The following is a 22,793-nucleotide window of genomic DNA, read 5'->3' as shown; positions in this document are numbered from 1 at the left end:
TGTGTCCAGATGTGCCCAGGTGTGCCCAGGTGTCCCCAGATGTGCCCAGGTGCCCCCAGGTGCGCCCAGGAGCTCCCCCAGCTCCCCACCCTGACCCCAGGACGCACCTGGGCAGGTGTGCACAGGGAACACCTCCGAAAGCGACCCCTGGCAGGAGCCTTCCCTCCTCCCTCACCTCGCTGCTCGCACCGGGAGCAGCCAGAACTCCCAAAAGCGCCGATTTTCCCCGTTCTCCGCCAGCCCGCTTCAAAACTCCCGCGCTGCCGGGGCGAGAGGCGGGGTTACGCAAAACAGACGCGCGCGGTGCATTCTGGGAGGATTTTTTGGGGGGATTTTCGGGATTTTTAGGGTCAGTACGCGCGGAACCCGGGAGGGAAGCGCGGGATGGGGCGGGGAAGGCGGCCGGGAGCGGGGCCGGGCGGGGCGGCGGCGGCGCGGGGGTGTCCGTGAGGTGCGGGCGGGGCCGGTGCGGGGCCGGCGCGGGGCCGGAGCGGGGTCCGGTATCGCTTCTCGGCCTTTTGGCTAAGATCAAGTGTAGTATCTGTTCTTATCAGTTTAATATCTGATACGTCCTCGATGAGAGGACTTCATATTAAACGGATTTTTGGGCTCGGGAGTTGGACCCGGAGCTTGCTCCCTCCGCTCCGCGCATCGTGCCGGTATTGCAGTGCCTCCGGGAACGGTGCACCCCTCGGGGACCTGTGCCGGTGAACAGCAGATGAGGAGATGGTTCGGGCGCGGCTCTGCGGCGGCAGCAGCCGCAGCGTCCCGGGATCGCGGCGCCTCCGGGAGCGGCGCGCCCGCCGGGAGCGTCACACGGTGCAAACTCACGATCGCGATTCCATCGCGATTGTCCCTTGGTGTCACCCCCAGCCGACGGGGACATCCCGGGGAACCGAGGGGGCGGCACCCCACAGACCCCGGGACCCCCGTGTGTTTGGGGCAGGGGTGGAATTTGGGGGATCCCCCCCGGCCCCGTCGGGACCCCGCGGGTGTCACCCCCTGTCACCCTCCCCGTGAGCCCGGGGACACCCCGGTGCCCCGGGGGGATTCGGGCTCCCCCCGGATCTGGGAGGGGTCCCCGAGCCCCCCCCACACACACCCGGTGTTATAAGTTGAGGCGAATAATTAGATTCAGCCTGTTAAGATCAATTAATAATGTTATTAATTACAGCAAGCGATAGCAAGCAAAACAGCGCTGGGTTCAGCTGGGAGCCTGGCTCCGCCAAAAGCTGACAACCTTTCCTTCTCTTCAGTCCCTTTTTATCTTGCATGAGTGGGGGTGATGAGTCTCGTTCCACCGTGGTTATCAGTCCCAAAAACAATGGATTTCACAAGTGGGGTGGTGGGTGTCCTTCCTCTGCGGTTATCAGTTCCAGCCAGTCCTGCAAAATCTTTCACAATCTTTCTTTGTGGTTACCAGTGAAGCCTGCAAATTCAATGTCCCGACTTCCCCCCCTTTTATCCTAATTTCATACTTTTGATGAACAAACAAGTCAATGTAGTTTCTCACACCCGGGACAGGTTTTGGGGCGCTCGGAGCCGTTTCGGGGTTCGGGGTTCGGGATTTGGGTCAGGAGGGGCCGATTTGGGGCTTTTGGGGTCCCGCTGCCGCCCAGCCCCGAGCGCCTTGAGGGGAAGGCGGGACCCCAATGGCGGCAGCGGCGGGGGCGGGGAGAATGCAAATGAGCGGGCGAAATTACCCTATTAGAGACGAGAGGCGGGGTTATGCTAATCACTCGCCGGCTGCAAACGAGGCGGGGCGAATGCAAATAAAGCGGCGCGGGCGGCCAATCACGATGCGAGGCGGGAAAAAAAGCGATGTGGACGGCTATGAAGCCACACCGCGTGTCTATTTGAATAAAGGGGCGTGGCTATGCACATTCATCGAGCCGACACGCGCGCAGTGCATGCTGGGAGGATTTTTTGGGGGGATTTTCGGGATTTTTGGGGTCGGTGTGTGAGAAGCGCGGGAGAGAAGCGCGGGACGTGGCCGGGAAGGCGGCCGGGAGCGGGGCCGGGCGGGGCGGCGGCGGCGCGGGGGTGTCCGTGAGGTGCGGGCGGGGCCGGTGCGGGGCCGGGCGGGGCCGGGGCGGGGCCGGAGCGGGGTCCGGTATCGCTTCTCGGCCTTTTGGCTAAGATCAAGTGTAGTATCTGTTCTTATCAGTTTAATATCTGATACGTCCTCGATGAGAGGACTTCATATTAAACGGATTTTTGGGCTCGGGAGTTGGACCCGGAGCTTGCTCCCTCCGCTCCGCGCATCGTGCCGGTATTGCAGTGCCTCCGGGAACGGTGCACCCCTCGGGGACCTGTGTCGGTGAACAGCAGATGAGGAGATGGTTCGGGCGCGGCTCTGCGGCGGCAGCAGCCGCAGCGTCCCGGGATCGCGGCGCCCCCGGGAGCGGCGCGCCCGCCGGGAGCGTCACACGGTGCAAACTCACGATCGCGATTCCATCGCGATTGTCCCTTGGTGTCACCCCCAGCCGACGGGGACAGCCCGGGGAACCGAGGGGCGGCACCCCACTGACCCCGGGACCCCCGCGTGTTTTGGGCAGGGATGGAATTTGGGGGATCCCCCCCGGCCCCGTCGGGACCCCGCGGGTGTCACCCCCTGTCACCCTCCCGGTGAGCCCGGGGACACCCCGGTGCCCCGGGGGGGATTCGGGCTCCCCCCGGATCTGGGAGGGGTCCCCGACCCCCCCCCACACACACGGTGTTATAAGTTGAGGCGAATAATTAGATTCAGCCTGTTAAGATCAATTAATAATGTTATTAATTACAGCAAGCGATAGCAAGCAAAACAGCGCTGGGTTCAGCTGGGAGCCTGGCTCCGCCAAAAGCTGACAACCTTTCCTTCTCTTCCGTCCCTTTTTATCTTGCATGAGTGGGGGTGATGGGTCTCGTTCCACCGTGGTTATCAGTCCCAAAAACAATGGATTTCACAAGTGGGGTGGTGGGTCTCCTTCCACTGCGGTTTATCAGTTTTCAGCAACAATGGGTTTCCACTGCGGTTATCAGTTCCAGCCAGTCCTGCAAAATCTTTCACAATCTTTGTTTGTGGTTACCAGTGAAGCCTGCAAATTCCATGTCCCGACTTCCCCCCCTTTTATCCTAATTTCATACTTTCGATGAACAAACAAGTCAATGTAGTTTCTCACACCCGGGACAGGTTTTGGGGCGCTCGGAGCCGTTTCGGGGTTCGGGGTTCGGGATTTGGGTCAGGAGGGGCCGATTTGGGGCTTTTGGGGTCCCGCTGCCGCCCAGCCCCGAGCGCCTTGAGGGGAACGCGGGACCCCAATGGCGGCAGCGGCGGGGGCGGGGCGAATGCAAATGAGCGGGCGAAATTACCCTATTAGAGACGAGAGGCGGGGTTATGATAATCACCAGCCGGTTGGAAAGAAGGCGGGGCGAATGCAAATAAAGCGGCGCGGGCGGCCAATCACGATGCGAGGCGGGAAAAAAGAGATGAACGGGCTATGAAGCCACACCGCGTGTCTATTTGAATAAAGGGGCGTGGATATGCACATTTATCGAGCCGCCACGCGCGCAGTGCAATCTGGGAGGACTTTTTGGGGACATTTTCGGGATTTTTGGGGTCGGTGTGTGAGAAGCGCGGGAGGGAAGCGCGGGACGGGGCGGGGAAGGCGGCCGGGAGCGGGGCCGGGCGGGGCGGCGGCGGCGCGGGGGTGTCCGTGAGGTGCGGGCGGGGCCGGTGCGGGGCCGGCGCGGGGCCGGGGCGGGGTCCGGTATCGCTTCTCGGCCTTTTGGCTAAGATCAAGTGTAGTATCTGTTCTTATCAGTTTAATATCTGATACGTCCTCGATGAGAGGACTTGATATTAAACGGATTTTTGGGCTCGGGAGTTGGACCCGGAGCTTGCTCCCTCCGCTCCGCGCATCGTGCCGGTATTGCAGTGCCTCCGGGAACGGTGCACCCCTCGGGGACCTGTGTCGGTGAACAGCAGATGAGGAGATGGTTCGGGCGCGGCTCTGCGGCGGCAGCAGCCGCAGCGTCCCGGGATTGCGGCGCCTCCGAGAGCGGCGCGCCCGCCGGGAGCGTCACACGGTGCAAACTCACGATCGTGATTCCATCGCGATTGTCCCTTGGTGTCACCCCCAGCCGACGGGGACATCCCGGGGAACCGAGGGGGCGGCACCCCGCAGACCCCGGGACCCCCGCGTGTTTTGGGCAGGGATGGAATTTGGGGGATCCCCCCCAGCCCCGTCGGGACCCCGCGGGTGTCACCCCCTGTCACCCTCCCGGTGAGCCCGGGGACACCCCGGTGCCCCGGGGGGATTCGGGGTCCCCCCGGATCTGGGAGGGGTCCCCGACCCCCCCACACACACCCGGTGTTATAAGTTGAGGCGAATAATTAGATTCAGCCTGTTAAGATCAATTAATAATGTTATTAATTACAGCAAGCGATAGCAAGCAAAACAGCGCTGGGTTCAGCTGGGAGCCTGGCTCCGCCAAAAGCTGACACCCTTTCCTTCTCTTCAGTCCCTTTTTATCTTGCATGAGTGGGGGTGATGAGTCTCGTTCCACCGTGGTTATCAGTCCCAAAAACAATGGATTTCACAAGTGGGGTGGTGGGTCTCCTTCCACTGCGGTTTATCAGTTTTCAGCAACAATGGGTTTCCACTGCGATTATCAGTTCCAGCCAGTCCTGCAAAATCTTTCACAATCTTTCTTTGTGGTTACCAGTCAAGCCTGCAAATTCCATGTCCCGACTTCCCCCCCTTTTATCCTAATTTCATACTTTCGATGAACAAACAAGTCAATGTAGTTTCTCACACCCGGGACAGGTTTTGGGGCGCTCGGAGCCGTTTCGGGGTTCGGGGTTCGGGATTTGGGTCAGGAGGGGCCGATTTGGGGCTTTTGGGGTCCCGCTGCCGCCCAGCCCCGAGCGCCTTGAGGGGAAGGCGGGACCCCAATGGCGGCAGCGGCGGGGGCGGGGCGAATGCAAATGAGCGGGCGGAATTACCCTATTAGAGACGAGAGGCGGGGTTATGCTAATCACCAGCCAGTGGGGAACGAGGCAGGGCGAATGCAAATAAAGCGGCGCGGGCGGCCAATCACAAAGCGAGGCGGGAAAAAAAGCGATGTGGGCGGCTATGAAGCAAAACCGAGTGTCTATTTGAATAAAGGGGCGTGGCTATGCACATTTATCGAGCCGCCACCCGCGCAGTGCATTCTGGGAGGATTTTTTGGGACATTTTCGGGATTTTTGGGGTCCGTGTGTGAGAAGCGCGGGAGGGAAGCGCGGGACGGGGCGGGGAAGGCGGCCGGGAGCGGGGCCGGGCGGGGCGGCGGCGGCGCGGGGGTGTCCGTGAGGTGCGGGCGGGGCCGGTGCGGGGCCGGGCGGGGCCGGGGCGGGGTCCGGTATCGCTTCTCGGCCTTTTGGCTAAGATCAAGTGTAGTATCTGTTCTTATCAGTTTAATATCTGATACGTCCTCGATGAGAGGACTTCATATTAAACGGATTTTTGGGCTCGGGAGTTGGACCCGGAGCTTGCTCTCTCCGCTCCGCGCATCGTGCCGGTATTGCAGTGCCTCCGGGAACGGTGCACCCCTCGGGGACCTGTGCCGGTGAACAGCAGATGAGGAGATGGTTCGGGCGCGGCTCTGCGGCGGCAGCAGCCGCAGCGTCCCGGGATCGCGGCACTCCCGCCCGTTCCCGGTCTCATCCCGCGCCTCCCTCCCGCGACCCCTAAAATCCCAAAAATCTCCCCAAAAAACCATCCCACTGCGCGCACCTGTTTTGCATAACCCCGCCTCTCGCCCCGGCAGCGCGGGAAGTTTTGCGTCGTTCGGTCTATTAGCATAATAGCCTTGTATATTTGCATATTCATACCTCGGGACGGATTTGCCCCGCCCCTTTCCTCACCCGGCGGCTCTGGGGCTGGGGGGGAACCGGTCTAAGGGAATTGGGGAGGATTTGGGGGTCTCTCCTTCCCTCCCAGGGGGATTTTGGGGGGACAGGAGGCAGCGCTGGGAAAACTTGGCACCGCTCGGCTCCCTCAAATTCGGGATCACTCAGGATTTCCATCACTGCGTCTCCTCCAAATTAACGCTCATTAAGCTCCTCCCACTAATTACCAGCCCTATCAGCTGCTCGGGAACCCCTATGAACCCCTTCTAGGCCAGCTTCACTCCCAAACCACGCGGAACGCTTCACAACCGACTTTAAAACAAAGTTCAAAAACCCCAGTAAAACACACAAAAATCTCGTAAAGCCCCAAAATGCTGGGAATTGATCCCAAATTCCTTTATTGGCCTCAGGAGTTGGCGTTGGGACCCTTCTTCTTGCCGAAGGTGGGCACGACGTTGACGAAGCGCCGGTTGTACTGCATGCGCCGCTTGGCCCGCCCCGTCTTCTTCTTCTTCTTCTCCTGCTTGGCCACCTGGTTAAATACGGGGGGGTCAGGGGGGTCCCCAAACCCCTGGCGGGGTCCCCAAACCCCCTCAAGCTGGGGGGAGCCCCCTCAGCGCTCACCTTGGGGGTCTGGCCCCTCACTTTGCCGGCGCGGGCGAGCGAGCCGTGCACCTTACCTGGGGGGAGGAAGGAAATGGGGGTGTTGAGGGGGGTCGTTTTGTTAATTAACACCCCGGTAATTAGCGGCCCCCCCCGGAATTACCGCCCAGCAGGCGCGTGGACAGGTCCAGGGTGGTGAATTCGGGGAGGGGGCTCTGCCCCAGCACGGCCTCATCGTCCAGGGGGGTCCCGGCGTGCAGCAGCAGCTGCTCCTCGGCGGGGATCCCCGAAAGCTCGGCCACCCTGTCCTGGGGAGGGGGGCAGAGAGAGGGGGTCAGCACCCCAAAATCAGGGTGGGATTGGGGAATGGGACAGCCCGAATTTGGGGGCTCACCTTGATCTGGGCGAGGGTCTCGGAGCCGGAGAGCTCGAGGGTGAGGAGGGTCTGGCCGCGGATGAAGAGCTGCATGGTGGCGGCTGGGGAGGGGATTTGGGGGGTTAAGGGGGGTCCCCAAAGCCCAAAAATAAAGGGGGGACCCTCAGGCGGTTGTGGGGGGAGGGGGTGGTGCTGCTCCCCCCGCAATAAGAATATGGGGGAGGAATTTGGGGGTCTCCTGGTTTTATTTTTGGAGGGAAAACCCCCCAGAATTTCCTCCTCCCCCTCCCCGAGGGTCCCCCCAAAGACCCCTGGGCCTACCTGAGCCCCCCCAAATCCTTCCCAAAGCCTCGTGGAACCCCCTCAAAAAACCCCGACCGCCTCAAGGCCTCACAGCCCCCTCAGGACCCCCCAATAGCGCCTCAGCCCCCTCTGACCCCAAAAAACCCCTGGACCCCCCCCAAGCCCCCCAAAATCCCCACAAACACCCCCCAGGCTCGTCCAAACCTCCTCCAACCGCCTCATCTCCCTCCCGCAGCCCATCCCCGCCCTTCTGACCCCTCAGAAAGCCCCAAATCCCCCCAAAAAGTCCCCAAAAAACCCAAATCCCCCCCAAAAAACCCCAAATTCCCCCGAACCCCCCGAGCGCGGCCGCACCGCGGCGTCTCCAAAGCGGAAAAGGGCAGCGCGCAGGCGCGGCGCGGTGACGTCACCCGCACGTGAGGCGTACGTGCCGACGCCGCCAACCTCGGAACTACAAAGATGGCGGCGTTGTGGCGCGGGGGGCGTGGCCACACAAACCTCAAAGCTCATTGGTCTGCAGCGCCGGTGGGCGGAGCTGCAAGGAGAACGTCACTTCCGGGCGGCAAATCCCCGCGTTGCCGTGGCAACGCGATGGCGGCGGCTGAGGAGAGGTGGGGGAGGGGCGGATTTTGGGGGTTTTTTGGGGGGTTTTGGGGGGTCCCGGTGTCGGGGTTCGCCCCCCACTCAACGCTTGGGTCCCCCCGCAGCTCTTCGTTATGGCTGGAGGCTCACGAGGACCCCCTGGCCGGGCTGTGCAGCTTCCCGGGGTGCATGGGTGAGGGGGGGGCGTGAGGGGTGAGGGGGGGGCTTGGGGGGGTTTGGGGTGAGCGGGATTTTGGGGGGTCTCTGGGTGAGGGGGGTCTGGGGTGAGGGGGGTATTGGAATGGGGGATTTGGGGGTGAGGGGGTTTGGGGGGTTTTGGGGTCTGGGGGTTTTGGGGGGGCTGGGGGTGAGGGGGGTCTCGGAATGGGGGGTTTGGGGTGAGGGGGTTTTTTGGGGTCTGGGGGTTTGGGGGGGCCGAGGGGGGTCTGGGGGTTTTGGGGGGTCTCGGAGTGTCGGGGGTTGGGGTGAGGGGGGTTTTGGGGGGTCTCTAAGTGAGAGGGGGGCTTCATGAGGGGGGTTTGGGGGTTTGGGGGTGGGGGGATGTGGGGGTGAGGGGGTTTTTGGGGGGGTTTGGGGTCTGGGGGTTTGGGGAAGCTGTGGGAGGATTTTGGGGTCTGGGGATTTGGGGTCTGGGGGTTTGGGGGTGAGGGGGGATTTGGGGGGGTTTTGGGGGGTCTGTGAATGAGGGGGGGGTCGTGAGGGGGGTCTGGGGGTTTGGGGGGGTGAGGGGGGATTTGGGGGTGAGGGGGTTTTGGGGTCTGGGGGTTTGGGGGTGAGGGGGGATTTGGGGGTTTTGGGGGGTCTTGGAGTGTCGGGGGTTGGGGTGAGGGGTTTTTGGGGTCTGGGGGTTTTGGGGGGTCTCGGAGTGTCAGGGGTTGGGGTGAGGGGGATTTTGGGGGGGCGTCTTTGGGTAAGGGGGGGCGGCGTGAGGGGGGGTGGGAGCTTGGGGGGGTTTGGGGTGAGGGGGGGTCTCGGAATGGGGGTTTGGGGGTTTTGGGGTGTTTTGGGGGGGGGGCTGTGGGTTTGGGGGGGGTCTCAGACGGGGGAGGGTCTCCGGGTGGGGGTCACTGCCTGAGGGGGGGGTCGCAGCCCCCCGGGGTCCCCCCTGAGCCCCCCCCCCAATTTCAGCGCTGGTTGATCTCCATGGGGACGGCGACCACAAGGTGATTCTGATTTGGGGGGGGTCCCTGGGGGTCCCTGGGGGGCTCTGGGGTGTCCCCAGATTGTTCCGGGGGTCTCCCCAGCCCCCCCAGCTGATGGTGGGGGTCCTTGGGGTGCTCTTGGGGGGTCCCCGGGATACTCTGGGGGGGTCCCCGGGGGTCTCCCCACCCTGATCCCCCCCAATTGGTGGTAGGGGGTCCCTGGGGTGTTCTTGGGGGGTCCCTGGGATACTCCGGGGGTCTCCCCACGCTGACCCCTCCCCAAATTTCCCCCCCAGCTGGTGGTGGGGGTCCCAGGGGCATCCTGGGGGTCTCTGGGGTGTTCTGGGGGTCCCTGGGGTGTTCTGGGGGGGGGGTCTCTGGGTGTTTTGGGGAGCTCTGGGGGTCCCTGGGATACCCTGGGGGGGGTCCCTGGGATACCCCAGGGGTCTCCCCACCTTGACCCCTCCCCAAATTTCCCCCCAGATGATGGTGGGGGATCCCTGGTATACCCCGGGGGTCTCCCCACGCTGACCCCTCCCCAAATTTCCCCCCAGCTGCTGGTGGGGGGGTCCCTGGGATACCCCGGGGGTCTCCCCACGCTGACCCCTCCCCAAATTTCCCCCCAGCTGCTGGTGGGGGTGCCCCGCGAGCCGGGGGGGCCCCGCCTGGCCGTGGTGAGGGGCGCGGGCTCCATCTCCAGTCTGGCCCTGCCCGAAGCCCCCGCGGGGCTGGGGGCGTTCGGGCCCAGCTTTGGGGGTTCGGGGGGTCCCGGCGGGGGTCCCGGCGGGGGTCCCGCGGTGGTCGTGGCCGCCGGCCCCGCCCTCTACGTCTACAGGAACCTTCGGCCCTTCTTCAAATTCTCGCTGCCCCCCCGGCCCCCCGAGCCCCTCGAGAGGGACCTGTGGCTGCAGGCCGAGCAGGTTTGGGGGGATCTGGGGGGATTTGGGGGGACCCCTCCTCAAATTCACACCCCCCCCACTCTTCCCGGGGGGGTTTTGGGGTGTTTTAGACACCCTGAAGTTTTTTTGGTGTTTTTTTGGTTTTTTTTTTGGGGGGGTCTGTAGGATCAGATCGACCCCCTGACGCTGAAGGAGATGTTGGAGGATTTGAGGTGGGGGGTGCTGGAATTTTAATTTTGGGGAGGGGGGCGGATTCAAATAGGTGGGGTTCAGCAGGGCACCCCAAAAATATTTGGGTTTTTTTTTTTTTTACAGGGGGTATGTGGGGTCTCTGGGGGGGGGAATTTTGGGTCTTTGGGGTGGAATTTTTGGGTCCCTAGGGGAGAATTTTGTGTCCATGGTGGGAATTTTGGGTTTTTTGAGGGAATTTTGGGTCCTTCTGGGGGATTTTTGGGTCCTTGGGGTGACTTTTGAGTCCCTGAGGGGAATTTTTGGGTCTTTTAGGGGAACTTTTGTGTCCTTGGGGGGGAATTTTTGGGTCCTTGGGGGGGAATTTTGGGTCCTGGGAGGGAATTTTGGGTCCCTGGGGGGCACCCAAAAATCTGAATCACTTTGGGGGGGGGCCCAAAAAATTCTGTGTGACTTTGGGGGGGGTGACTGGGGGTCCTTTCGGGGGCGTCCCCAAAAGCTGGGGTGTTTTTGGGGTGCGGGGGGCACCCTGAGCCCCCCCTGAGCAGATTTTGGGGGGTCCCAGGGACAAGGCCGAGGTGCCCCTGACGGCGCAGTCGCTGCGGTGAGTGGGGGGCTCCAGGGTTTGGGGGGGCCTGGGGTCTGGGGGGGCTCCTGGGGGGTCCCCATGGGGTTTGAGAAGGTCCCAGGGGGGTTTTGGGGGGTCCTTGTGGGGTTTGGGGGGGTCTGGGGGAGCTCCTGGGAGGGTCCCCATGGGGTTTGAGAAGGTCCCAGGGGGGTTTTGGGGGGTCCCAGGGGTGTTTGGGAGGGTCCCATGGGGCTTTGGGGGGGTATGAGGAGGTTTGGGGGGGTCTGGGGGGAATCCCTGTGGGGTTTGGGGGGTCTCCATGGGGTTTTGGGGGGTCCCAGAGGGGTTTTGGGGGGTCCCAGGGGTGTTTGGGGGGTCTCCATGGGGTTTGAGAAGGTCCCAGGGGGAGTTTTGGGGGGTCCTTGTGGGGTCCGGGGGGGTCCCAGGGGTGTCTGGAGGGTCTCCATGGGGTTTTGGGGGGTCCCTGTGGGGTTTGGGGGGGTCTGGGGGAGCTCCTGGGGGGTCCCCATGGGGTTTGAGAAGGTCCCAGGGGGGTTTGGGGGGTCCCAGGGGTGTTTGGGGGGTCCCAGGGGTGTTTGGGGGGTCTCCATGGGGGTTTGGGGGGGTATGAGGAGGTTTGGGGGGGTCTGGGGGGAATCCCTGTGGGGTTTGGGGGGTCTCCATGGGGTTTTGGGGGGTCCCAGGGGGGTTTGGGGGGGGTCCCTGTGGGGTTTTGGAGGTCTCCATGGGGTTTGGGGGGGTCCCTGTGAGGTTTGGGGGGTCCCAGGGGGGTTTGGGGGTCTCCATGGGGTTTGGGGGGGTCCCTGTGAGGTTTGGGGGGTCCCAGGGGGGTTTGGGGGTCTCCATGGGGTTTGGGGGGGTCCCAGGGGTGCCATGGGTGCCCCCCCTGCCCCCCCAGGCTGCTGGCACTGCCCCCCCACGAGCTCGGCCCCTTCGTGGCGCTGCACAAGGGGCGGCCCCTGCAGAGACAGGTGGGTGTCACCTGTGTCACCTGTGTCACCTGTGTCACCTGTGTATCACCTGTGTATCACCTGTGTGTCACCTGTGTGTCACCTGTGTCACCTCCTGTGTCACCTTTGTCACCTGTGTCACCTGTGTAACCTGTGTGTCACCTGTGTCACCTCCTGTGTCACCTGTGCCACCTCCTGTGTCACGTTTGTCACCTGTGTGTCACCTGTGTGTCACCTGTGTCACCTCCTGTGTGTCCCCAGTGTCCCCCCTGACCCCTGTGTCCCCCTGTTTGTCCCCTGTTTGTCCCCCCCAGTGTCTCCTGTGTCCCTGACCTGGTGTCCCTCTGTGTCCCTTCTGTGTCCCCTGTGTGTCACCTGTCCTCTCTGACCCCCGTGTCCCCTGTTTGTCCCCCAGTGTCCCCTGTCCCCTGTGTGTCCCCGGTGTCCCCGTGTCCTCTCCCTGTCATCCCCGGTGTCCCTGACCCTGTCCCGTGTCCCCGGTGTCCCTGACCCTGTCCCTGGTGTCCCCGGTGTCCCCGGTGTCCCTGACCCTGTCCCGGTGTCCCCGGTGTCCCCTGTCCCCGGTGTCCCCGGTGTCCCTGACCCTGTCCCCGTTGTCCCTGACCCTGTCCCGGTGTCCCTGGTGTCCCCGGTGTCCCTGACCCTGTCCCGGTGTCCCTGGTGTCCCCGGTGTCCCTGACCCTGTCCCCGTTGTCCCTGACCCTGTCCCGGTGTCCCCGGTGTCCCCGGTGTCCCTGTCCCGGTGTCCCCGGTGTCCCCGGTGTCCCTGACCCGGTGTCCCGTGTCCCCAGACCGTGGTGACGTGTCTGGGGGCGCTGCCGCGGGGGGGCCCCGAGGGGACCCCCGAGTGTCCCGTGCTGGGCACCGAGGCCGGGGACGTGCTGGTGCTGGACCCCGAGGCCTTCACCGTCATCTGCAAGGTGGGACCCCAAAATGGACCTGGGACACCCCAAAATGTACCCGGGGAACCCCAAAATGGACCTGGGGAATCCCGAAATGTACCTGGGGAACCCCGAAATGTACCTGGGACACCCCAAAATACACCTGGGGAATCCCGAAATGTACCTGGGGAACCCCAAAATGTACCCGGGGAACCCCGAAATACCCCTGGGGAACACCAAAATACAGCTGGGACACCCTGAAATGTACCTGGGACACCCCGAAATGTACCCGGGGAACCCCAAAATGTACCTGGGAAACCCCAAAATACACCTGGGGAATCCCAAAATGTACCTGGGACACCCCAAAATGTACCTGGGACACCCCAAAATACAGCTGGGACACCCCGAAATGTACCCGGGGAACCCCAAAATGTACCTGGGACACCCCAAAAAGTACCTGGGGAACCCAAAACCACCCGTGGCACCCCGAAATGTACCTGGGGAACACCAAAATACACCTGGGACACCCCAAAATGTACCTGGGACATCCCAAAATACACCTGGAGAACCCCAAAATACACCTGGGGAACACCACATACAAATGGGATAACCCAAAATCCACCTGGGACACCCCAAAACTCACCCAGGACACCCCAAATCCCACCTGGGATACCCCCAAACCACTTTGGATGCTCCCAGACCCATCCTGACCTTCCCAGGACCTTCTTGGAACCCCTCTGGGTGCCCCCTGACCCTTTTGGGGTGCCCCCTGACCCCTCTGGGTGCCCCCTGACCCTTTTGGGTGCCCCCTAAACCTTTTGGGGTGCCCCCTGACCCTTTTGGGGTGCCCCCTGACCCTTTTGGGTGCCCCCTGACCCTTTGGGGTGCCCCCAGGGCTGGGTGCCGTCCCCCCCCGCGTTCGTGGTGCCCCGCGGCCCCGGGGACGGGCGGTGCCGCCTGGGGGTGGCCTGCAGGGACGGGACCCTGCGGGGGCTGAGCCGGTGAGTTGGGGGGTCCTGGGGGTGATTGGGGGGTCCTGGGGGGTCCTGGGGGGGTTTGGGGGGTCCTGGGAGGGTTTGGAGGGGGTTTTGGGGGGGTTTTGGGGTGTCCTGGGGGGGTTTGGGGGGGTTTTGGGGTGGTCCTGGGGGGTCTGGGGTGCAGGGACGGGACCCTGCAGGGGCTGAGCCGGTGAGTTGGGGGGTCCTGGGGGGTCTTGGGAGGGTTTGGGGTACGTTTGGGGGGGTTTGGGGGTGTCCTGGGGGGTCCTGGGTGGGATTTGGGGGGTCCTGGGAAGGTTTGGAGGGGGTTTTGGGGGGTTTTGGGGGTGTCCTGGGGGGGTTTTAGGGGGTCTGGGGTGCAGGGACGGGACCCTGCGGGGGCTGAGCCGGTGAGTTTGGGGGTCCTGGGTGGGATTGGGGGGTCCTGGGGGTGATTGGGGGGTCCTGGGGGGGGTTTGGGGGGGATTTGGGGGGGCCTGGGAGGGTTTGGGGGGGTCCTGAGGGTGATTGGGGGGTCCTGGGGGGGTTTGGGGGGGTTTTGGGGGGTCCTGGGGGGGTTTGGGGGGCTTTTGAGGGGGTCTGGGGGGGTGTGGGAGGGGTCTGGGGGGGTTTGGGGGGTCCTGGGGGGGTTTGGGAGGCTTTTGAGGGGGTCTGGGGGGATTTGGGGGGTCCTGGGAAGGTTTGGGGGGTCCTGGGAGGGTTTGGGGGGTCCTGGGAGGGGTCTGGGGGGATTTGGGGTACAGGGATGGGACATGGGGAGGGGAAAAGGGGAAGTTTGGGGGGGACTGAGGGAATTTGGGGGGATTTGGGGGTTATTTTGGGGCTTTTGGGAGTTATTTTGGGGCTGTTTTGGGGTTATTTTAGGGTGGGGGGGTTGGAGGTTTTTGGGGGTTGTTTTGGGGTTTTTTTTGGGGGGGGTTTGGGGGTTATTTTTGGGTTTTTTTGGGGTGGGTCATGGAGTTTTTTTCGGGTTATTTTGGGGTAGTTTTTGGAGGTTTTGGGGTCCCCAGGTCCCGGGAGCACGGCCGGGTTTTGGGGTTATTTTGGGGTTATTTTGGGGTTATTTTGGGGTTATTTTGGGGTTATTTTGGGGTGGTTCATGGAGGTTTTGGGGTCCCAGGTCCCGGGAGCAGGGCCGGGTTTTGGGGTTATTTTGGGGTTATTTTGGGGTTATTTTGGGGTTATTTTGGGGTTATTTTGGGGTAGTTTTTGGAGGTTTTGGGGTCCCCAGGTCCCGGGAGCACAGACGGGTTTTGGGGTTATTTTGGGGTTATTTTGGGGTTATTTTGGGGTGGTTCATAGAGGTTTTTTGGGGTTATTTTGGGGTAGTTTATGGAGGTTTTGGGGTCCCAGGTCCCGGGAGCAGGGCAGGGTTTTGGGGTTATTTTGGGGTTATTTTGGTGTTATTTTGGGGTTATTTTGGGGTTATTTTGGGGTAGTTTTTGGAGGTTTTGGGGTCCCAGGTCCCGGGAGCACGGCCGGGTTTTGGGGTTATTTTGGGGTTATTTTGGGGTAGTTTTTGGAGATTTTGGGGGTCCCCAGGTCCCGGGAGCACAGCCGGGTTTTGGGGTTATTTTGGGGTTATTTTGGGGTTATTTTGGGGTTATTTTGGGGTTATTTTGGGGTAGTTTTTGGAGGTTTTGGGGTCCCAGGTCCCGGGATCAGGGCCGGGTTTTGGGGTTATTTTGGGGTTATTTTGGGGTTATTTTGGGGTTATTTTGGGGTTATTTTGGGGTGGTTCATGGAGGTTTTGGGGTCCCAGGTCCCGGGAGCACGGCCGGGTTTTGGGGGTGCTGGGGTCGCGCCCCGCGGGGCTGATCCCACAGGACGGGGGGCTCCTGGCTGCCACGGCCGACGGGACCCTGCAGGCCTTCAGCGCCCAGGTGACCCCAAAACCCCCCAAATTCACCCCAAAATCCCCCCCAAATCCCCCCAAACCTGCCCTCAGACTGCCCCAGGTGACCCCAAATCCCCCCAAATCCCTTCAAACCTTCTCTCATCCCACCCCAAGACTCCCCAGTTCCCTCTGGGACCCCCAAACTCCCCCCTAAACCCCTCTGGGACCCCCCTAAACCCCTCAGGGACTCCCCCAAACCCCTCTGGGACCCCCAAACTCTCCCCCAAACCCTTCTGAGATTCCACAAATCCCCCCCAAACCCTTCAGGGACCCCCTCAAACCTCTCTGGGACCCCCAAACTCCCCCCTAAACCCCTCTGGGACCCCCAAACTCCCCCCCAAACCCCCCAGGGACCCCCAAACTCCCCCCCAAACCCCTCTAGGAGTCCCCCAAACCCCTCAGGGACCCCCAAACTCCCTCCCAAAACCCCCAGGGACCCCCAAACTCCCCCCCAAACCCCTCAGGGACCCCCAAACTCCCTCCTAAACTCCCCAGGGACCCCCCAAACCCCCCTGGGACCCCCCAAACCCCTCAGGAACCCCCAGATTCCTCCCCAAACCCCTCTGGGACCCCCAAACTCCCCCCTAAACCCCTCTGGGACCCCAAAACTCCCCCCTAAACCCCCCAGGGACCCTCCCAAAGCCCTCCTGACCCCCCCCCAAACCCCCCAGGGACCCCCAAACTCCCCCCCAAACCCCTCAGGGACCCTCCCCAAACCCCTCAGGGACCCCCCAAACCCCTCCTGACCCCCGTTTCCCCCCAGGGCCGCCGGCTCTGGGCGCTGCGGCTGCCGGGGCCGGTCTCGGGGCTGGCGGGGGCGGCGCTGCCCGGGAGGGGTCTGGGGGCTGCCCTGGTGGCCCTGGGGACCCCCCCGGGCCCCTCGGGGGAGCTGCGGCTCTACCGGGGCAGGACCCTGCTGTGCACCCTCAAAACGCAGGTGGGGACCCCCAAAAACCCCCCAAAATCCTCCTCAAATATCCCAAAATTCCTCCCCAGTAGCCTCAAATCTCCTGGGACCCCCAAAAATCCTCCTCAAATGTCCCAAAATTGCACTCCAGAGCCTCAAATCTCCTGGGACCCCCAAAAATCCCCCCAAATCCTCCTCAAATATCCCAAAATTCTTCCCCGGGAGCCTCAAATCTCCTGGGACCCCCCAACCCCCCCCCAAAACACTCCAAAAATACCCAAAATATCCCCTAATTCCGCCCTCACCCCTGGGTGCCCCCCCCCCATATTTGGGTGCTCCCCTCACCCCTGGGTGCCCCCCCCTCATATTTAGGTGCCCCCCCTCAATACTTGGGTGCCCCCCACCCACCCCTGGGTGCCCCCCTCATACACCTGGGTGCCACCCCCGTATATTTGGGTGCCCCCCACCCACCCCAGGGTGCCCCCCCATATTTGGGTGCCCCCCACCCACCCCTGGGTGCCCCCATCAATATTTGGGTGCCCCCCACCCACCCCTGGGTGCCCCCCCAGGAGGTGGTGACCGGGCTGTGCTTCGGGCGCTACGGGCGGGAGGAGAACACGCTGCTGTGCACCGGCCGCGGTGGGCACCGGGGCACCGGAGGGAACCGGGAGGGAACCGGGAGGGAACCGGGAGGGAACCGGGAAGCACCGGGAGGGGGAACGGGGACACCGGGAGGGGGAACCGGGGGAAACCGGGGGGGAAAGCGGGGAAACCGGGGGGGAACGGGAGGGAGAACACCGGGGGCACTGGGGTGGGCACGGGGGCACCGGGGACACCGGGGGAAACCCGGGGGAACCGGGGGAGGGAGGGAGGACATCGGGGGGGTGAACGGGAGAACCGGGGGGAACGGGGCGGCACCGGGAGGGGGAACGCGGCGGGGGGGGACACCAGGGTGGGCACGGTGGCACCGGGGGCACCGGGAAGGAGAACCGGGGGGGAACGGGGGAAACCGGGGGGGGAACCGGAGTGGGAACGGAGGGCACCGGGAGGCACCGGGGGAAAGCCAGGGGAACCGGGGGAGGGAGGGAGGACACCGGGGTGGGAACGGGGGCACCGGGGCACCGGGGGGGGGAACGGGGAACCGGGGGACGGAGGGGGGACACCGGGGGGGCGAACGGGAGGCACCGGGAGAACCGGGGGGGAACGGGGGGGGGGAACCGGGGGGGAACCGGGAGGGGTCCCAGGTTTGGGGGGTACCGGGAGGGGTACCGGGGGGGGGCACGGAGGGGTGGGGGGGGCACCCAGGGGTGGGGAGGAGTCGGAGGGTTGGGGGTGGTCCCAAACGGGGCGTGGAGGGAAGGGGGGGGGTCCCAAAATGGGGGGGGGGGTCCCAAAAATGGGGGGTCCCAAAAGGTGTGTGGAGGGGTGTCCAAAATAAGGAGGGGTCCCAAAATGGGGAGGGGTCCCCGAATGAGGAGGATGGGGGGGGGGGTCCCATAGTGAGGGGGGGGTCCCAAAATGGGGGGTCCCAAAATGGGGAGGGGTCCCCGAATGAGGAGGATGGGGGGGGGGTCCCAAATTGAGGGGGGAGGTGTCAAATTGGGAGGAGATCCCAAATTGGGGAGGGGTCCCAAAATGCCAAAATGAGGGGGGGGTCCCATGGGTGAGAGGGTCCCAAATTAGGGGAAGGGTGGGGCACTTATGGGGGGGGGGGGGAATCCCAAATTTGGGGGGGGGGCTGGTGGTCGCTGAGTCCTCCGCGCCGGCAGGGGGCGCCCTGTCGATCCGGATGCTGCGGCGCCGCGCGGATTTGGGGGGGGGTCGCGGGGCTGGGGGGGGCGAGACCCCCCCCGCGCCCCTCCCCCGCCTGCCCCTCCCCCCCCGCACGCGCCTCTTCGTGGATCGGGCCCTGAGGGAGCGCGAGGACGCCCCCCGTGAGTGGGGGAGGGTCTGGGGGCTTCATGGGGGGGGATTTGGGTCTGGGGGCTTCATGGGGGGGATTTGGGTCTGGGGACTTCATGGGGGGGGATTTGGGGTCTGGGGTCTTCATGGGGGGGATTTGGGGTCTGGGGTCCTTTTGGGGTGGGGGGGCACCCATGGGGGGGATTTGGGGTCTGGGGTCTGGGGTCCTTTTTGGGGGGGATTTGGGGTCTGGGGTCTTCATGGGGGGGATTTGGGTCTGGGGTCCTTTTGGGGTGGGGGGGCACCCATGGGGGGGATTTGGGGTCTGGGGTCTTCATGGGGGGGATTTGGGTCTGGGGTCCTTTTTGGGGGGGATTTGGGGTTTGGGGTCTTCATGGGGGGGATTTGGGTCTGGGGTCCTTTTGGGGGGAATTTGGGGTCTGGGGTCTTCATGGGGGGGGATTTGGGTCTGGGGGCTTCATGGGGGGGATTTGGGTCTGGGGTCCTTTTGGGGGGAATTTGGGGTTTGGGGTCCTTTTGGGGGGAATTTGGGGTCTGGGGTCTTCATGGGGGGGGATTTGGGTCTGGGGGCTTCATGGGGGGGATTTGGGTCTGGGGTCCTTTTTGGGGGGGATTTGGGGTTTGGGGTCTTCATGGGGGGGATTTGGGGTCTGGGGTCTTCATGGGGGGGGATTTGGGTCTGGGGTCCTTTGGGGGGGATTTGGGTCTGGGGTCCTTTGGGGGGGATTTGGGGTCTGGGGTCCTTTTGGGGGGGATTTGGGGTCTGGGGTCTTCATGGTGGGGGTTATGGGGTGGGGGGGCACCCATGGGGGGGGATTTGGGTCTGGGGTCCTTTTGGGGGGAATTTGGGGTCTGGGGTCTTTGTGGGGGGGGGATTTGGGGTGGGGGGGGCACCCTCGGGGAGGGGGTTTGGGGTGCTTGGTGGGGGGGGGAGGAGGAATCCCCGAATTTTGGGTGGGGGGTGTTCCGCAGCACCCATGGGTGCCCCCCACCCCCCCAGGCATGCACGGGCGCTTCCAGCAGGATTTGGGGGGGCTGCGCCTGGGGGCCGCCCGGGGCCTGGCCCGAGCCCTGGGGGGGGGCGCCGCCCCCAAAGTGGGGGACCCCCCCCTCACCCTGACGGCCACCGTGAGTCTGGGGGGCACCCCAAAAAAATGGGGGTGCTGGGGGGGGGGGAGCCTAAAATTGGGGGGGCTGGGGGAGGTTAAAGGTTCCTTTAGGGGGAATTTGGGGGTCCCCTGGGATTTAGGGGTCCCGGGGGGAAATTTGGGGGGTCTCTGTGCGGAATTTTGGGGTCCCTGGGGTGAAACCTGGGGGTCCTTGCGGGATTTGGGGTCCCGGGGGGAAATTTGGGGGTCCCCAGGGAGGATTTTGGGGGTCCCTGGGGTGAAACCTGGGGGTCCTTGCGGGATTTGGGGTCCCCAGGGAGGAATTTTGGGGTCCCTGGGGTGAAACTGGGGGTCCCCGCGGGATTTGGGGTCCCCAGGGAGGAATCTGGGGGTCCCCAGGGAGGAATTTGGTTTCTTTGTGAGACTTTTGGGGTTCTCGGGGTGGGTTTTGGGGGTCCCTCCGTGAGGAGAATTTTGGGGTCTCTTGGGGTGGGGGGGAGGTTTGGGGATGTCCGTGAGGAAATTTTGGGGTCCCTTGGGGATTTTGGGATTTCTGGGGGGATTTTGGGGTCCCTGGGAGGGTTTTGGGGTCCCCGGGAGGGATTTGGGGTCCCCGGGAGGGTTTTGGGATTTCTGGGGTTTTTTTGGGGTCCCCGGGAGGGTTTTGGGGTCCCCGGGAGGGTTTTGGGGTCCCCGGGAGGGTTTTGGGATTTCTGGGGGGATTTTTGGGATTTCTGGGGTTTTTTTGGGGTCCCCGGGAGGGTTTTGGGGTCCCCGGGAGGGTTTGGGGATTTCTGGGGGGATTTTGGGATTTCTGGGGGGATTTTCGGGATTTCTGGGGTTTTTTGGGGTCCCCGGAAGGGTTTTGGGGTCCCTGGGAGGGTTTTGGGGTCCCTGGGAGGGTTTTGGGATTTCTGGGGGGATTTTTGGGATTTCTCGGGGGGATTTTGGGGTCCCCGGGAGGGTTTTTGGGGTCCCTGACCCCCCAGTTTTCTCCCCCCAGGTGCAGGGGCTGGGGCCCCGCCTGCGCCTGACTTTGGGGGTGCTGCTGCCCGGGGGGGCCCCCCCGACCCCCAACCTGGTGCTGCTGCTGCGCTGCCACCCCCCCCCAAAACGGCTGCAGCCCCCCTGCCTCAAGGTACCCCAAAAACCCCCAAAAATACCCTGAAACCACCCAAAAATACACCCAAAAACCCCCAAAAATACCCTGAAACCACCCAAAAATACCCTGAAACCACCCAAAAATACCCTAAAACCACCCAAAAATACCCTGAAACCACCCAAAAATACCCCCAAAACCACCCAAAAATACACCCAAAATCCCCCCAAAACGGCTGCAGCCCCCCTGCCTCAAGGTACCCCAAAAAACCCAAAAATACCCTGAAACCACCCAAAAATACCCCCAAAACCACCCCAAAACGGCCTCAGCCCCCCTGCCTCAAGGTACCCCAAAAACCCCCAAAAATACCCTGAAACCACCCCAAAATACCCTAAAACCACCCAAAATTACCCCGACATACCCCAAATAACCCCAAAATCCCCCCAAATCATCCCAAAACAATCTTAAGAAATGCTCCAAACCCCCCAGAATGCCCCAAAATCCCTCCAAAAATACCCCAAAATCCCCCCAAAATACCCCAAAATCCCCCCAAAAATCCCTGCAAAAATAACCCGAAATACCCCAAAATCCCCCCAAAAATCCCTCCAAAAATAACCCAAAATACCCCAAAATCCCCGCAAAAATCCCTGCAAAAATAACCCAAAATACCCCAAAATCCCCCCAAATACCCCCAAAATAACCTAAAAAATTCCCCAAACCCCCCAAAATGCCCCAAACCCCCCAGAATGCCCCAAAGCCCCCAAAATGCCCCAAATCCCCCAAATCCCCAATTTCTGCCCCCCCAGGTGCCGCTGCTGCTGCCGGGGCTGCGCTGCTGCCTCGGGACCTGGCTGGAACCCGGGCAGGGCCCGGCCCGGCTGCAGGTGAGGGGACACACCTGGATCACACCTGGGACACCTGGGACAGCTGGGACACACCTGGGACAGCTGGGACACACCTGGGACAGCTGGGGACAGCTGGGACACCTGGGACACACCTGGGACAGCTGGGACACACCTGGGAACACCTGGGACACACCTGGGGACAGCTGGGACACACCTGGGACACCTGGGACAGCTGGGGACAGCTGGGGACAGCTGGGGACACCTGGGACACATCTGGGGACACCTGGGACACCTGGGACACCTGGGACACACCTGGGACACCTGGGACACACCTGGGGACAGCTGGGGACAGCTGGGGACACCTGGGACAGCTGGGACACACCTGGGACACACCTGGGACAGCTGGGGACAGCTGGGACACACCTGGGACACACCTGGGACACCTGGGACACCTGGGACACACCTGGGACACACCTGGGACACACCTGGGACACCTGGGACACACCTGGGACACCTGGGGACACCTGGGACACACCTGGGACACCTGGGACACACCTGGGACACCTGGGGACACCTGGGACACACCTGGGACAGCTGGGACACCTGGGGACAGCTGGGACACACCTGGGACACACCTGGGACACACCTGGGACACCTGGGGACACACCTGGGACACACCTGGGACACACCTGGGGCACACCTAGGACACCTGGGGACACCTGGGGACAGCTGGGACACACCTGGGGGACACCTGGGACACCTGGGGACACACCTGGGACACCTGGGGACACCTGGGACACACCTGGGACACCTGGGACACACCTGGGACACACCTGGGACAGCTGGGGACAGCTGGGGACAGCTGGGGACACCTGGGGGGACACCTGGGGACAGCTGGGAACAGCTGGGGGGACACTTGGGGGGACACCTGGGGACAGCTGGGGACACCTGGGGGGGTCGGACATACCTGGGACACACCTGGGGGGTCAGGCACACCTGGGGACACACCTGGGGACAGCTGGGGGGGGGTCAGACACACCTGGGACACACCTGGGACACCTGGGGGGTCAGGCACACCCAGGGGTGTCACCAGGTGCCCTCCCCCCCCCAGGTGCTGGTGCTGTGCCCGGGCCGGGAGGGGCCTCTGCTGACGGCTCAGGTGGGGCTGCCCCCGGTGGCCACCTGAGGGACACCTGGGACACCTGGGACACCTGTGACACACCTGTGGCACACCTGGGACACACCTGGGGACACCTGGGGACACCTGTGGCACACCTGGGACACCTGGGACACACCTGTGGCACACCTGGGGACACCTGTGGCACACCTGTGGCACCTGCCCCTGGCACTGGTGTCACCCGTGTCACCCCTGCCCCGTGGCACCGGCACCTGGCACCGTGCTGGCCCTCACCTGTCCCCTCATCTGTGCCACACCCGTGTCACACCTGTGCCACACCCGTGTCACACCCGTGCCACACCCGTGCCACACCCGTGTCACACCTGTCCCCTCCCCCGTCCCCAATAAAGCTCCCGGTGCCGCAGCCCCGGCTCCTTGGGGGAGGGGCAGCCCCAGTGCTCCCAGTT

The 22,793-nt window shown here is 63.5% G+C and overlaps 2 protein-coding genes, 1 long non-coding RNA gene and 4 other non-coding genes across 8 annotated transcripts; 5 read left to right on the top strand and 2 right to left on the bottom strand.

The window, feature by feature from the left end:
* The first annotated feature begins 502 nt into the window (after positions 1-502).
* On the top strand, positions 503-693 carry LOC146764855 (U2 spliceosomal RNA). Its single transcript, XR_014950597.1, has one exon. It is a non-coding gene; the product is annotated as a U2 spliceosomal RNA (small nuclear RNA).
* A 449-nt stretch (positions 694-1,142) lies between these two features.
* On the bottom strand, positions 1,143-4,209 carry LOC146764852 (uncharacterized). Its single transcript, XR_014950572.1, has 2 exons — positions 3,127-4,209; positions 1,143-3,042 (listed from the first exon to the last, which is right to left on the bottom strand). It is a non-coding gene; the product is annotated as an uncharacterized LOC146764852 (long non-coding RNA).
* Positions 2,116-2,306, top strand: LOC146764854 (U2 spliceosomal RNA). Its single transcript, XR_014950596.1, has one exon. It is a non-coding gene; the product is annotated as a U2 spliceosomal RNA (small nuclear RNA).
* LOC146764853 (U2 spliceosomal RNA) lies at positions 3,752-3,942 on the top strand. Its single transcript, XR_014950592.1, has one exon. It is a non-coding gene; the product is annotated as a U2 spliceosomal RNA (small nuclear RNA).
* Positions 4,210-5,387: 1,178 nt separating the features above from the next.
* On the top strand, positions 5,388-5,578 carry LOC146764851 (U2 spliceosomal RNA). Its single transcript, XR_014950605.1, has one exon. It is a non-coding gene; the product is annotated as a U2 spliceosomal RNA (small nuclear RNA).
* A 669-nt stretch (positions 5,579-6,247) lies between these two features.
* On the bottom strand, positions 6,248-7,682 carry LOC146764850 (ubiquitin-like FUBI-ribosomal protein eS30 fusion protein). 2 transcript variants are annotated; one of them, XM_085563861.1, is made up of 5 exons: positions 7,493-7,682; positions 6,873-6,955; positions 6,642-6,786; positions 6,500-6,555; positions 6,248-6,407 (listed from the first exon to the last, which is right to left on the bottom strand). In XM_085563861.1, exons 1-5 carry the CDS (start codon positions 7,665-7,667, stop codon positions 6,282-6,284), a joined length of 585 nt encoding a protein of 194 aa, XP_085419987.1. In that variant the 5' UTR covers positions 7,668-7,682; the 3' UTR covers positions 6,248-6,281. The 2 variants fall into 2 exon arrangements, with proteins under 2 accessions (XP_085419987.1, XP_085419988.1); XM_085563862.1 differs by having other exon boundaries at positions 7,512-7,538.
* Positions 7,683-7,748: 66 nt separating this feature from the next.
* Positions 7,749-22,750, top strand: LOC146764849 (uncharacterized). Its single transcript, XM_085563652.1, has 17 exons — positions 7,749-7,768; positions 7,865-7,932; positions 9,529-9,822; positions 9,967-10,013; positions 10,556-10,594; positions 11,478-11,550; positions 12,342-12,470; positions 13,326-13,432; positions 15,192-15,312; positions 16,090-16,263; positions 16,803-16,872; positions 18,003-18,167; positions 19,157-19,284; positions 20,269-20,403; positions 21,171-21,248; positions 22,321-22,484; positions 22,537-22,750. Exons 1-17 carry the CDS (start codon positions 7,749-7,751, stop codon positions 22,732-22,734), a joined length of 2,010 nt encoding a protein of 669 aa, XP_085419778.1. The 3' UTR covers positions 22,735-22,750.
* The last annotated feature ends 43 nt before the right edge of the window (positions 22,751-22,793 follow it).

The sequence above is a fragment of the Lonchura striata genome, chromosome 31, assembly GCF_050655825.1.
Source record: "Lonchura striata isolate lonStrDom1 chromosome 31, ASM5065582v1, whole genome shotgun sequence".
Taxonomy (NCBI): domain Eukaryota; kingdom Metazoa; phylum Chordata; class Aves; order Passeriformes; family Estrildidae; genus Lonchura; species Lonchura striata.
Note: the sequence above shows the minus strand (reverse complement) of the source record. Positions and strands in the feature narration are given on the sequence as shown.